Source organism: Mustela nivalis, assembly GCF_964662115.1.
Source record: "Mustela nivalis genome assembly, chromosome: 6".
NCBI classification, from domain to species: Eukaryota; Metazoa; Chordata; class Mammalia; order Carnivora; family Mustelidae; genus Mustela; species Mustela nivalis.
In genome coordinates, this window is record NC_139025.1 from 107693712 (window position 1) to 107709193 (window position 15482).

At 46.3% G+C, this 15482-nt stretch overlaps 1 protein-coding gene across 1 annotated transcript in view; it reads right to left on the reverse strand.

The window, feature by feature from the left end:
- Window positions 1-1778: 1778 nt before the first annotated feature.
- Window positions 1779-15482, reverse strand: part of LIPC (lipase C, hepatic type) — a 128856-nt gene continuing 115152 nt past the window's right edge. Inside the window, exons 7-9 of the mRNA XM_082733787.1 lie at window positions 9088-9205; window positions 7354-7572; window positions 1779-2304 (exon numbers count right to left, since the gene is read on the reverse strand). Coding sequence (XP_082589913.1) covers window positions 2193-2304; window positions 7354-7572; window positions 9088-9205 — 449 coding nt within the window. The 3' untranslated portion in view covers window positions 1779-2192. The remainder of the gene's footprint in view (window positions 2305-7353; window positions 7573-9087; window positions 9206-15482) is intronic.

Here is a 15482-nt window from a genome sequence, read left to right on the forward strand (position 1 = left end):
ATAACTGGTGAGAATAATGGCCTGGATAGAGAAATGAGATGCAGTTCGGCAGGGAGAAGTGAATTGAGCAGAGAGGGGAAGAGGGAGGAGGTATAAGAAAAGGCAGAGATGGGAAAGGCTGGGGTATCTGGGGACCATTCCTCACATTGTGGGATTGGAGCAGAAGTCTGTAGTATCCTATAAAGTTGGAAGGTAGATGGTGACTCTTGGGATTGCCCTCTTGTTTCTCACTCTTGCCTTTCTGTCTCCCCTCCATCTGAGTTTCCTCCAATCAGGCTCTGTGTGTGGGTGTTTGTTGGGGAGGGTGACGGGGAGGGGGGAGTGGCATTGCCCCAGGGCAGCTTGGCTGCTTGCTTTGCCCCCCTCCATTCCCCATGCACAACTTCGGTCAAAGCTTTCACAATATTTGCAGCAGCATGATCAAGGTGAACGCTGAGGTCAGTCAGCTTTGCTGTGGAGGAGAGTGCATTCATTTCGGATGAATGGAGAGATTGTTTCCTTCTCCCTGACTTCAGGCACCTCAAAGAGCCCAGCTGCAGTGTAATCGGGGCTCCTCTGTCTCTTTCCTTGTGCTCTCTTAGAAGTAAAAGCACAAACAGGCTTTTGCCTGAAAGGCAGGATGCCAGTATTATCTTTCCTGAGTGGGCTCATAAATACGGATTCTTTGGAGAGAGGTGCGTACAATCAGTGCACGAGCCAGCATTTTGCATGTGCAATGAACAGATGTGGCTGCATTATTCAGTTTCCCTATTTGACTTCCCTCCCAAGATGTACTTCAGAAAATGGGATGTCGATGAACACATCTTCCCGAGTGAAAATAACCTATGCCAAGAGGAGTTTCAAATGTTCCAGTTAACCGTTTGTCATGTGGTTGCTTATTGAGTTCTCTGCCTAAAATGTTATGACGCACTGTGTCACTTCAAGCTTTCCTCCTAGAGATGAAATAATTATTTTTTAAGATTTCTTTTGTTTATTTATTTCGAACACACACACACAGAGTATGAGCAGGGGGAGCAGCAGAGGGAGAGGGTGAAGCAGGGAGTCCGATGTGGGGCTTGATCCCAGGACCCTGAGGTCATGACCTGAGCTGAGCCAAAGGCAGATGCTTAACCCACTGAGCCACCCAGGGGACCGAAGCTGAAATAATTTCTAATTGTATTTTGTGTGAAATGACATTAATACGGAAATGCATCACACTATAGTAGAGAAATGTTGGTTTTAACTCTGCCCTTTATCTTCTTGGTGTTTTTTTCCTTTCCTTTCCTATTGCAAAATGTGACGTTCATACCCCAACTGAATGTATAGCATTCATATGTACAGTTTAAGAAACAGTTATAGAAATGAACACCTGTGCCCAGCACCCCCACCCCCCATGCAGGGCTCGGGTCGTGGTCTCGGGTCCTGGGATTGAGCCCCGCATAGCCAAAGGCAGAGGCTTCAACCCACTGAGCCACCCAGGCACCTCTTTATTTTATTTTTTTTATTTGAGAGACAACCTGAGAGGGGAGAAGGTCAGAGGGAGAAGCAGACTCCCTGCAGAGCTGGGAGCCTGATGTGGGACCTGATCCGAGGACTCTGGAATTATGACCTGAGCTGAAGGCAGTTGCTCAACCACCCAGGCGCCCGCCATTAGTAGTTTTAGGAGGATTCTACTTTTATTGGTTTGAAAATAATTGTATAATCTGTATGATGGCAGCTATTAGCTTAATTAGAATTTTTCTTCTTTTAGCGAGCTGAACTGTCTTAAAGCACGTGTACGTGGGGACATACGACCAGTGTGTAATTGGAATTTCATTTTATTGAAGTATGAGTTCTGTCATAAAGAAGTACCTTTCCAGCATGGTTCAAAAAACGGCTCAGAATAAACTAGGAATTTGACTTAACAGTAAAAGACATGGTAAATTAGAACAATGGATCTAAAATGGCTCTTATTTGTACTTATATTTGCATACATTACCATTTAATCAGAGATACACTGGGGAAAATTTTAGTTACACAAATATTTGAATACAGTTACATAATATAGTTTCTAAAAGCTGAGTTTAGCATAGTGAAACACACTCCCCTTTTAAACCTAAGCTTTGTTTAAACTTTATGCAAGATTGTTTATATAACTTGGGTTTCCAAATAAAGTAACCATTCCAGATGAGGAGTAAGATCATTTATTCTTCACACTGGGTCTTCCTTAAAGCTCATCTGATCTTTCTTTTCAACTTTGTAGAGTTTACGTCACATCTCACAAAGGTTTTCTCCTGGCTTGGGTGGAGCTGTAGGCCATCCGTGTTTTCTGAACAAAATGTCATTCTGAATAGAAAACAGAGCAAACACAGCATTAACTTTAAGATGGAGCTTACTGAAGTGTTTCATCCTTTGTAAATAAAAACTCAATTTATGTAATGCATGCTATTTTTAAAGAAATTGGATTCTTATGTGCACAAATATTTTCATAACTTCAGAGAAAAATAAAACCCAAGTCAGTGAAAGCAATCAGGGAAAGGCTGCTTCCTGGAGCTCTGCACTGGGGTGATTTCAGCTTTAGTAAGAACAGAAAGTCCTCGGGGCAGTTCCCCCCTTTTTTTTTCTCCCCAACCACAGCTCATCAAAGATTTGAGGGATAACTATTGTTCCTTTCACAGCATTGCTCCCACTCCTGGGTAAACATTCCCAGTTCCTTCAACTGTTCCTCACAAGGCAGGCCTCTCTCCCCAGTCTTCCTTCTTTGGACACGTTCCAGTTTGTCAGTGCTGCTCTTAAAGGTCTCTGGGCACAAGGCCACTGTCACCAGCCTCTGCTGGTCTCAGCCCTGCAAGCCCAGCCCTTTCCTCTTATTGGTGCAGGCACTGTCCAGCTAAAGGGGGCCTCGCTCTGTGTTCTGGTCTCTCTTGGAGACCAAGCCTTAGACTGCTTTGATGGTTCGTTAGCTTGGCCTGAGATGCTGGTTTGTGTTGTGAACTCGCATCTTCTTGGAGAAAAATTATCAAAAGTCATGAAGAATTCTAGTTAATGGCTTCTTCTTCTTCTTTTACCTTCTGGTATTACACCTAGGGTCAAGTCTTCATGAAATCAGACTTAAAAAAAAAAATCAGACTTTTTAAACTAAAATAGTGTATAAGCCAGATGGAGAAAGACAAATACTGCAGGGTATCACTTACACGTGGAATCTGCCTCTCCGCGCCCTGCCACCAAAGTAAAATTCACAGGAACAGAGTAGAAAAACCCCTCCCCTGGTTCCTCCCCTAGGAACCAGGGGAGGGGAAGATAGGGAGACGTTGGTAAAAGGATATGACCTTTCAGCTATACGATGAATAAGGTCTGAAGATCTAATGTAAAACAGGGAGACTACAGTTGACAACACTGTATTACATATCAGAGAAAGATGGATGTGTTAGCTAACCCGGTGGTGGGATCCATTCACGTGTATACAGATATCAAATCACAACAATTGTACACTTTAAATATCTTAATCTTATTTCTCATTTATACCTCAGTAAAGTTAAAATTTAAAAAAGTGTTAACAAATAATTTGTGGATGCAATTTTTGAAAAATTCAAATGGTAAGGAAATAAATGAAGTCAAATATTAAAGATCCTCTCTGCCCTCACCCTTGACCAATATCATTCCTCCCCACTTTCCTGGTTTAGTTTATGTCTCTGCAAACCTATTTCTTTTTTCCTTTCCTTTCCTTTCTTTCTTTTTTTCTCCCTCTTTCCCTCCTTGCCTCCCTCCCTCCTTCTCTCCGTTTTTTTCTTTCCTTTTTTTTTTTTTTTTTTTAAGATTTATTATTTATTTGAGGTAGGGAGGGGCAGAGGGAGAAAAGAGTGAGAGAATCTCAAGCAGACTCAATCTTAAGAGCTCCACACGGGGCTTGATCTCACAACCTGAGATCATGACCTGAGCCGAGATCGAGTCAGACACTGAACGGACTGAGCCACCCAGGCGCCCCACTCCAGACCTATTCCTGTGCATTTACACATACATCACTGTTCATATGTAAACAGAATTTTCAACAAAAGTGGGGTTATAATGTATGTCTTTTTCTGACATTTTTCATTGTCATCAAGAAATGGAATTGGAGACCTATTTGTCTCACTTCCTATGAGTTTGTCTCATTCTTTTTTACCTCCTGCATCACTTTCCGTTGTGTGGGTGTATCTCAACGCATTAGGGCCATTTTCCTACTGATGGACACTGAGGTTTCCTCTAATGGTTTGCTATTTATAGACAGTACCGCAACAAACATTTTTGTACCTGTATGTATATATCTCTTGTGGATATTTTGAGTATTTCTCCAGGATAGACACGTAGAGTTAAAATTCTGGGTATTATGTATATTTAAAATTTTGATAGTGTAAGCTCACAAGACTGTTCCCTGCTGTATACCTGGGACCTACCACAGTGCCTGGTATAAGGTAAGTGCTTACGAAATATTAGTTGTTGAATGAAATTCTCCTGCAGAAGCTCCATAATTTGCATTCCCACAAATAGTGCATGAGAATGCCTGCTTCTCCACACCTTTACCAACTCTGGATTTTGTCTGTTTTTTAATTCCTGCCAACCTAGTGGGTGCCCAGCGATAATCTCATTGGTTTTTGTCTTGTATTTCTATGATTACTAGGGACATTGAACATTTTCTTATTTTGTGTAGTGGATCACTTTTGATGTCCTGCCGTCGAACCAATGTTTTCTGTCCTGTCTCTTCCAGCACAATAGGTCCTCTCATCCCTGACCTTGTGCCCCTGGAAGAGTACAGCACCTCTCATCGAATTCCTTCGGTGGAGGCACAGAGTGAGTTACTTATAACCATTTTTGTGCCCTGGAGTTAGCGAAGAGATTAAGACCGTGAGCTTGGATATTTGCATCCTGGCTCTGGGATTGTGGTTTGTAGTGGGACTCCAAAATTGGTAGTTTGCTATTGGTCTCGTAAGATACATATTATAAATTACATTTGTTGCTACAGAATCGGTTCTCTGCGAGGTGCCGATAGTGTCCAAGGCTTCACAGGTGGTGAGCAGAAAGTGGAATTTGAGCTTAGGCCGGCAGAGGCAGGCCATTGGATTCTGCCTGCCATATTGTTTTGCTCGCTGCCTCCTCTCTGGGCATGTCCCTAGCCTGTTGTGCTGCTGCCTGAACTGCTGTCTTCCTTCTAAGCTTCCCAGACCACGCAATGCTAGTTCTTCACTTATGCCAAGCGTGGTCCATGTGCCAGCAGCAGCCGCACTTCGGAGCCTGTTAGAGACGTACGACGTCAGGCCCCACCCACCTTCGTTTTAATCGCATTTAAACACAATTCCCGGATGATCCCTGGGTACATGAAGGTTTGAGAAGTGCTGGGAGGGAGCATGTTATTAGTAAAATTAATGCATCTTATTTTCCCAATTATTAGGTCCTGGAATTTCTTTCTGCCAAGGGCCACACTCAGTTTTTTGTTGTTGTTGTTGTTGTTTGTTTGTTTGTTTTTTTTGGTATCCCCCAATGGTACCTGATGCTGTGAAGGCACACAGGAGCCACTGAGCACTTACAACTTAAAAAGCTATAGGTCCCACCACCCCTCCTCCTTTTTCAGCCTGTGCCCCCTTATAGCTCCGAGGAAGGGTCTGATGCGCAGATAAACAAATACCCAGGTCTGCAACTCTGGTGCTTTGGGCCAAGGAAAGTCAGATTCTTGGGGCCAAGATGAATGGAGGAAAGGACTGTTGGGAACAGTGCCCGGGCAGCAAAGAGGCAAGGCATCAGACAAACCCCGAGTCAGATCTGGGCTCGGACAGTTACCAGCAATGCTCCCAAGCTGTGACATCAGGTCCATGAGCCCCAGCTTCCTGATCTGCACCGCCAATAATACCTGTTTCCGAGCGTCACTGGGAAGGTTCCATGAGACTAACCCTCTCGACCTGCCTTGGTGGCCTCCCCGTGGTGGGAATTCTGGAAGCATCATTCCCTTCCCTCTTCTCTTTCCGTCCTCAGAACCATGTGGGTAAGCACCCGTGAGAAGGCTTTGGTGTGTTTTATACAGCCTTTCAGATCAACTCACAGAGAACTGTCACCAGGAACAGCCGCCAGGCCTGAGGAATGACCCTCGAGCTGAGGGAGTGTGGGGAGGGCTGGCTGTCAGAAGCAGAGCTCTTCGAACGGGCCAGAAAGTCATGCAAGAATAGCTAAGTGTCTAAGAGGAGAGAAGCAGTTTAATTTTCTCAAATTGATCGTGTGGAGAAATCTGTTGGCAAGCGGCATAGTGTGCTCTTAGTAATTGCCAGGATTTTGTATCCCAGGGAGATAAAAACTCAGAGCGCTGTTGTATAAGGGAGTCGGGGGCATAAATCTGCCACGGGCCGCTCCTGGCCGTGAGGCCTGTGGGGTGAGCTGGGGAGCATAGTTCAGAGGTGAGAGGCCTGCTGTTTTCCATCTCTACTGGGGACCAGCCCCAGAGAGAAATGGGCTTCCCAACAGAGGAAGGTGAGAGAGGAGAGACGAGTTCCCTGGACATGAAGGGAGGCGGGAAGGGGGGCAGGGGAGGGTCTGGGGAAGGGCAGCAATCTCCTCTCATGGAGAAGTGCAGAACTCCAGAGAAGCAGAGCTGCCATGGCAAAATGTGTCAGGCATCCCTTTGCTGACAGGACTGAAGGGGCAGCTGGACCACCCTTTCTTGGACACCTTTTCTTTGTGTCTTACTCTGTCCCCAACCCCTTATTGTCCCCGGGAACTTTGGGACCAAGGGAGACTGTTAAATCATTAAATCGTACAGAGCAGAGCTTCTTAAGGCTAATCCCTTGGTCCACGTCACAAGTCTTACGGCTTGTCCTGGGTTCCTTCACAAACTATGGTGCATCAGAAGGTCTGCAGGTGTCTTTGGGAAACCCGCATATTTAATAAGCTCCCCAGGGGCTCTTTGGCACTCAAAGATTTGAAAGGCGCCCTCACAGCATGGGGTTTCGAGACTGTGATCTGTTGAAAGCATTTCTCTGGGTGAGCAACGAAATGGAAATGTCCGTCTTGGTCCTTGCCACTCAAAGTACAGTCCTTGGACTGCGGCACCCACAGACAACTCCTGATGATTCAGCTGAAGTCTGAAGAAGACTGGGCCAGTGAGGCCATTCTCGAACTCCAAGGCAGGTAGCTCTGGACCACAGGCAGTGGAAGGAGGCTAGACCGGGAGTCAGAAGACCTGGGTGCAAAACCTGGTCCTTCTCCCTGTGGCTGCGTGAACTCGGGATGGCCATCTCACCTTTCTGAGCATCCACGTGCCATCATGGGACGTGATCGTGGCTACTTTATGATATCAATGCAAGTGTTAACTGTGGAAGTGCTGAGACAAGGAGATGCCTGCTAGATATTAGGGGAGGCTGTGTCAGTACTCACCGTTGCTGGGTTTCTCCCGCTTTGACTTTGATGGTCTTGACAATGAGGCCCAAGTAGAGAGGCTCTTGGCTCCATGGGATGATGGTTTGGACCGTGTTCCAGACATTGGTCCATACGGCGCCATTTTCCCACTTGAACTTGATCATGATGAGCTCACCGATGTCCACATCCAACGTGATGAGAAAGGAATAGGTTTTATTACTAGTAATTTCTTCATCCCTTGAAGATACAGAGGAAATCAGACCTAGTTTATTTGGAACAGCAAAGTCACGTTGGGCACATTCAGGCTGTGTAGGGTTTGCCTGAGTGACTTGGGAAGGTCTTTTCAGCTGCATTTTCCAAACTGGTATGGGACAGACTATTAGTAGGAACAGTAGTGGGTGGGCCAGACCATTAATACTGGGGAAACCATGTATTTTTTAGTTTAGCGTAATTAAGAGGCTCTGAGAGTTCTGCCGTAATGAATCTGGTAACTCTCTTGAGCTCAGGCTTCCGAGCTTCTGCTTTAACAAATCGGGAAAACTGCTCCTGAGAAGACAGTGGGGCTTTGGCAATGACCTCTGGTTAGTTCAGCTCCCTTAAGGTTTGATTAACGCTGTAGAGCCACCCCACTCTCTTATCTCTCTACTCATGCTTTTTTTCCTCCCCATAAAAATAGAAACAACGAAGTTTAACAGTAATAGAAAACCACATGGTAAAGGGATGCACCAATTTGGAGCAAAATTTAAATGCAAATCCTTAGTTATCATTAGCAGCTTTAACTAGTCTGTAGGACATTAGCATGTCCCAACACTGACTGAGCAGGAGATGCCCTTCCCACCTTGGAACTATTGCATACCCAGGGGAGAACTGGGACAGTGCAGAGGTAACGGTGGATTTGGGGAGAGACAGGTGGATGGAGGGTTCCTCCGCACAGCTTGTCATATATCTTCCTGTAGAGTGTTGTAAGGGATTGCTTAGGAATCCCTCCACCCCGCTAGGCTGTGATTATCCTAGGGCTAGGGTCCCCTCTACCTTTGGGGCCGAGCCTGGACTAATACTTCCTGAACGACGGAATGAATGTGATGACCAGAGACCCAAGGCTGGAGGAGATCTTCTGGAAGCTGAGAACTGTCCCTGGGGCAGGCGGAAGGCTAGTGTCTCTTCCAAGGAAGAGGCCACAATGAGGGTCGAGATGTGGAGAAAAAGCCTTATTTCTGGTCACTGAGGCTGGGGAGCTTCTGAGGGAGGCATGAGGCCACTGTTCACATTGTGAGCAGGTGTGTAACAGGGCAGAGGACAGATGGGCAGGGCTGGCAGTGCAGGCTGACTGGGAAGGGAAATTTGTGCCAAGTTAAAACCCATTTGGTTTCTGGGTTATGGCTTTCAGAACTTACTGGAAAGGAGCTCAGGGCTGTCCTGTGGAGACCTGCTCCCGCCCTCCCTGCTCCTCCTGCCTGCTTCTTCTGCCCGCACAGTAGATGATGGACTTTGCCACCTCTGGCTTCCCTCTCTGCTCAGCTCATCTCACAACGAACCCATTGTAAACACAGGTCATTTCACTGTAATGCAGTCTTCGGGATGAGTTGAGGCTGAGGAGGAATGATGGGGGGTCGGTCATCCCATTGGACAGGTGTTTGGGGCAGTCATGTGGGCTGTGTCTGCCCTGGTCCTTGAAAATTATGGGGTCTGCCTAGACCCTGTGAGAAAAAGTAGCACGCCATCAGCATAGACGGCGCTGCACCTCATACTCACAGAGTGATGGTGATTTTCTGGTTTTCCTCTTTTGTTCCAAGGAGTGTCATAGTAAAAGTTGGTTCAGTGGGTTTCTTAAGTTGGTTGATGAACTGGATCTTGAACTGGTAATGATACACTAAAGAGAGAAGGTGGAGGGGGCGAGGGAGAGGGAAAGAGAATTTAAATAGGAAAAACAGAAATTTTTAAAAATTAAAAATATCATATTTTTAAAATTTAAGAATGCAGAGGTAGAAGTCTGGATGGATAGACACAAACTTCCAACAACACCCCCCCAGGTGGAGGGATTATGAATTCTTTAAAATTTTTTTCTTTTTCCTTCTCTGTATTTATTAAACATTTACAGAGGACATATGGTGTGTGTATAATGTAATAATAAGTATTATCTAACAGAAGCAGGCGGAGTGGGAATATGGTATACCTAACATTCTCACCCGTTTCTGGGTGCAATCCTGTTGGACTGTTTGGCAAGAGTCCCTTTTATAAATTGAAGGATATTATCGCTTTGAGGCACCTGACCCAGGCAAGAGGATGCATTGCCATTTTCAATGTTTGCCTCTGTTTAATGGGGTCCATTTTGGGATGGACAGAGCTCTAGTTAAGAAGCATATGCTCTAGTGACCACATCTCTATATTCTGGGGCAGTTGCTGGGCACTAGCTCCGTGGGGTTCCACAAGGACATTTTCTGATGGAAATAAGACAACTCTAGTTCTGGCACTTGGATCTAAAATGTTTCTGTCTTATCAAATGTTCAGAATGTCCTTCCACTGGGTTGCATAGGAGATGGTAACATATTTTACTCTTCTTTACCTAAATACAGTCTATATTTAATTAATAAAAGCAAATTATTAACTATCACACAGGTATGGTTAAACACTTCATACTACCTCATCTCATTCACTCATCAGAAGAACCCTAGGAGGTGGGTATTGTTGTCATCATCCCCGTTTTATGAATAAGAAAATCAGGGCCCTAGAACAGAAGGGACTCGTTCAAGGTCACATAGCAGAGTCTGTCTCTTAGCCTGGGCCTGTTGCTAAGCTTCCTAAGATGGTCTTGACTAACCTTGTGTTGTTGCACTAACTGCCTATGGGGCTGTTCTTGGCAGTTACCCCACTTCATTCCGAAATGAATGGACTGCTTGGACTTCTGTCTCTTGCTATCTCCATATTCTCCACATGCTTGTACTGTTTTAGCTCCAAGATGGCCAACAAGCTTCATATGGCATGCCAGTTCCACCTGATTGACAGGACTGCCCAGAGCCCTATGTGCAGATGGGTACTGAGGCTACACCCAGGCTCTTGGAGAGATTGGTGTCTGCCTTGGGCAGAGGAGAGGGATTTTTGGACTGCTTGCTGTGGATTTGCCTTTCCTGCTCTAGGTAATGATTCATCCAATTCATCCACTAATTCTGATACAGTGACTTCCACCATGTAGGTGTCTAACCAGCTTGGTGGGATGAACGAACCGACAGTTGTCTTGGGAGTAACATGATGTATATTACCATGTAGCAAGCTGGAAGCCACCTCTGAGTCCCCAAGACCTGAGTTTCAAGCTGTGTTGCAGGAGAATTCCCACCAGAAAGCACAGACCATGACACTAGCCACTTGTTCATCTATCCCATACCCCCAGCACGTGGAAATTCATCATCTTCATCTTCGTTAGTCTCCTACCTACCAAATGCCGCACGGCCATGGGAGGTTGGGAGCCTCACACGGACCCGGCAACAGCTGCCGTGGTGGCGTCCTGCCAACACCCCAGCTGCAGTGTCCCAGGCTGCCTGGTTCTCTGGGATTCTAGGTTGTTTGCACAACCCTCCCCTTTGGCATAAACTGACCTTCTCATTTGGGTTTTGTGGTGGCCTTGCTTACGAGCCTAGGGTTATCTCTTGGGTTGACTCTGAAGCACCAGAGTTTCTTTTTGTATATTTATGTTCATGGCAAGAGCCAAACACGAACTGAGGACTTTTATAGGCCAGGGGTTTTCTGTTTTAGGTGGAAGCTAGCTTGGGCCTCACCTGGCCCTGAGCACAGCGCCCTGTGCCCAACAGGTGCTCAGGTCCTTATAAATGGAATAAAGCAGTTTGATATGCTCAGGACTGTGAGGCTGAGGGTGAGAAACAAGAGAAATGCAGTGGGCCCAGGTTCCAGAAAGGGTCCCTCCACCCTGACTGGCAGTGATGGAGACAGGGACTCTGGCCTAACATCCCAAGCCTCTGAGAGGCTGTATACGCTTTGGGGGTGTATCAAGAGAACCCTGTCGCAGGCAGACAGAGTTTAAGTTGAACAGAGGCAAAAGGAAAGGTCCTTCTGAAGACAAGGCCATAGGTGTGTGGGGTGGGGATCAGATGTGGAAAGGAGGGGGCGGGAGGACTGGCCTCGGGTAGCCTCCTAACAAGGAGGCAGGCATCTTGCAGAGCACTCAAGGATCCCCCACAGCAACCAATTTTAATCCAGTTTCGTATGTATGAAGTGGGAGTCTACTGTGCTCAGGCCAGTGCTAAGAGCTGTTGGGGAGAGAGGAGTTAAAGAGGATTATTAGCAGTATGCATGATACCAACACTGGCTAATACTTATTTAGTTTACCTGTGCCAGGCACTTTGCAACTATTATCTCATTTAATCCTCACAACAGGTGATACAATCATCACCTCGTTTTAGAGAGGAGGAATCTGAAGCACAGAGAAGTTAGGTGACTTTCCCAGTATCACACAGCTTGGAAGTAGTGTAGCTGGGATATAAGTCCGGGCCACCAGGCTCTAGAATTTGAACTTTTAAGTGTTTGTACCTGGGACCATAGCTTTATATACCCTAAGGAAAAGGTTGAAATATGGACAGAGATTTAAGTTCAAGAGTGTCATAACAGAACTGTTTAACTGTATAACTAAAAATAAATCAGCAACACCTGAGATACTCACCTGTTGAAGAATGACTACGGACAGACTAATCAGGACAACCATAAGAACTACCACTTAGCTTTTTATCGTGTCCCCAACACTGAGCCAGTCACATCACATAATTACCTCTTTTCTCTTTACAACAACTGCATAAGATGCCCGCTTTATCTTCCCTTCGCATCATTTTACAAATGCAGAAGCTGATGCTTGGGGAAAGTTAAGTAACTTGTCCATTGTCGTGCAGCTCAGAACGGGGGAAGCTGCAATTAGACTTGAGACTGCTGATTCCGAGTTCATATTCCCAACCATGTGATTTACTCTTATGAAGTCATTAAAAGATATTTTTGGAGCAATTTCAATCCTTCTGAAAGAAGTGGAGGGGGAAAAATCCCCAAACAACAACCAGGATACAAAATTGCATCGCTAACATGAGACCAACTTTATAAAACAGAATACGCAGGAAGGGATTTATAAAATGTAACAGTGCTTATCTCTGGAGAGGAGAGAGGGGTCATTTTTATGTTTCTTCACACTTTCCTGCAAGTTCTGGGTTTTCTACAATATGCTTGTATTCTAATTGACTCTTGCTGGAAAAAGAAAAAGCTTTTAAAAGTATTAGAATAGAAAACAAGAGGGCCAAAAGCCACGGGGCTCCACTTAGAGGAGCTTGTAGCTGGGAAGCTAAGTCACGTCTGTGACTCTTGTCCCCTTCTGTCTTCTTGTCTCGTGGGTTGGGCATCCACGTCCATGTCTTCTCTCCCCAGGGCAGTCTCGGTGTCACGTGAATGCTCCTGTCGGCACAAGTCCCAGCATGCAGCGGGCACCTAAGGGGTCTTTAGCGGTTCTTTTGTGTGAAGATAAGGCAGGACACGTGCTGCATTAAAGAACCTAACTGTGAATGGGGGTCGGCACTTGCGGAGATCCTGGGAGACACCAGCCTATACACGAAGTGTTCTGCCTCCATCATTTTTCGTCCTTGTAAGGAGACTAGATAAGGTGCAGGCCCTGTCGGTTTCCTTCGTTTCCTTAGTACGGCCCACCCACTGGAAGGAGCCCCACCCACGCTCTTGAGCTGGCCCTGGCCCGCAGAGTCCTGTTTTCGCCAGAGACCTAGGATGTCAGTTACTCTGCTGGACGTCAGACAAGGAAGCAGAGATTTGGACATAGATCCAAGGTCACCCAAAGTGTTACAGGCAGAGCCAAATTTGAACCCAGGTGTCTGATTCTAAAATCCCCTTTCCACTGTCTCCTGAGGTCCTGGGTCTGCAAGGCGCATCTCCTCTTTGAAAGCAAATGGCAAACCCCCAGTCCCTGAGGAAAGGCAGCCGTCAAAACCTTCCTGGAAGGAAGCCACTGAGACAAAGTGCCTTGAGGGTCTCACCCGCTGACATCCATCCTGGGCTATGGCTGCTGCAGATTCTTCCTGCCTGTTCCCTGAAGGCCTAGCTCCCCAGCGGGGATAAATGGCTTAGGTCCCTGCGCCAGAGATGGGTTTTTGTCTTCCTTTGTTCTTCACTCGTGAGTAGGAGATGGATTCCCAGGTCCGAGATGCCACGGTTGCACAAATCTGGGGGAGGGTTTAAAATCCAAGAGTCGGCTTGCCAGGACCCCATTAACTTCCATCCTTTGAGTGAGAATTACCTGACCTCCTGCATCTTCCCAGGGTGGAGTCTGTGCAGAAATTTGGAACCTCAAAGGTGAAGGAATGGCCAGGAGTCAGAGTCCACTGGCCTCCCAAGCACTCCTGAAGGATATATGGGCTGTGGAGAGGCACAGGGGTGAGAGGATGAGGGCACCCTTGTGTCTGTAGGAACCCAGCTGTAGAACCCAGCAGGTTGATGGCACTGGTGGTCCCAAATGACCTGCACTAGGGAAGTCACTTTTTGGGGGGAGAAATCTTGAAATGACATTATTTTTATAAATATAAAAGAGCCTTTCATATGGAGAACTAACTAGATGATCCTATTTTGGATTTTTGTGTTTTTCTTTAAAAGAAAAAGAGACAATTTGCCTGTCATCCCCCACTCCCTGGCCCCTCCCCTTCCCCCCAGACAATGAGGCTGTTACAAAGATTAAGGAAAAAAGCAGGAGTCATTTTGCTCACTTTCCCTCATGACATGTTTAGTAAGGATTTAAAAAAATGATTTAGGAAAAATGCTTTTGATCCTGTGACTGTGGAGGGGACAGCCCAGTGCATTCCTCGGTTCGGGCAGGAGAAATTATTTTAGGTCTTAAAGATAAAGAGCATGCAACAGTCCATTAACCCTGAATGAGATCAGGCAAATGCCACCTAGAGCAGAGATGGGAAGCCTCTGGAGAGTCTCCTCAAATAGAGTCTTCCTGAGGTTCAGTTCCCTAAAAGCCCCGGATTCTGATCTCGTGTAAACCCCACTGGTGCCACTTAAGTTCTTTTTGTAAGGCAGCCACAGTAGACATTGGCTTAGTGGAATTTATGAAAAGAGAAATTTTGTTTCTCCTTCTTTTTCTTCTCCTCTTCCTCCTCCTCCTTTTTGTTTCATGGAAAAAAAATGATTCCAGATCATTAGATATTGGCTCTGGGAGGTATTATGATTTTCTTTGCAAACATCAAAGAGGCCTTTTTCTTTCAGTGTATCGATTTTCTTTCATGAAGATGGGAGGAATGAGATCTCTTGTGTTGTTTTGCCACACTGAGGGCTGGTTCCTAGACATGAGATGCCTCTAACTCGAGAGGGAGGCTTCAGACCTGACACTGAGCCTGAAGATGGCACCGTGAGGGCTTACCCCACCAGGGGGCCAGCACCCAGGGAGGCTAGAAGAGGGAGGGCGGGCACAGGTGTATTGGAAGCAGGTGTATTATGCAGCTCTGGGCTCATGTTGGGGGCTGCAGTTGGGTTTCACAGTTCCATGAGACACCCCATAAAGTGCTTCAGAGTGAGCATCTTCCAAATGCACGTGGGGTATTTTCAGTGGAAGACAGTCAAGGCCTCGAAGTCTCGGGAAGAGTTTTTTGCTTCCCACTTACCTGCCTCTAAGAGTTTTTAGATAGGGGCCTAGTCCAGGGAGATAGCTCCTGCCACAAAGAGCTGCAGAGTCTGGATGATGAGGGTGGTAAGTGGGGGGGTGATGGCGGGGGGGGGGGCTTGGGAGTGGGGTGGGGGGTTCAGGCCTGTTTGTTGATTCTGTTCTGGGTCGCATTGTCTCTGCATGGTGTGATGAACATTTGTTTCCCAAACCTTGGCTCTTCTCATCTTGCTGTGAATTAACTTCCTTCTCTCTGAAGCCCCACAGCCCCACCCCCTTCTCTTTAGCTCAGGATGGCAGGGAGGCTTCAAATGCCTGACTTCTTTGAACCTCTCACGGCTCTGTGAGGCTCTAATACACGTGGAATTAACATTTTCTCCTGTTGAGCTGTTTTATGTCAACTTAATTAAGAGGCCAGCCAAAAGAAAGGGTAGAGGAAAAATTTTCCTCCCCTACACCCTGATGTCAGGGGATTGGATTCTTGCCACTTCTGTGG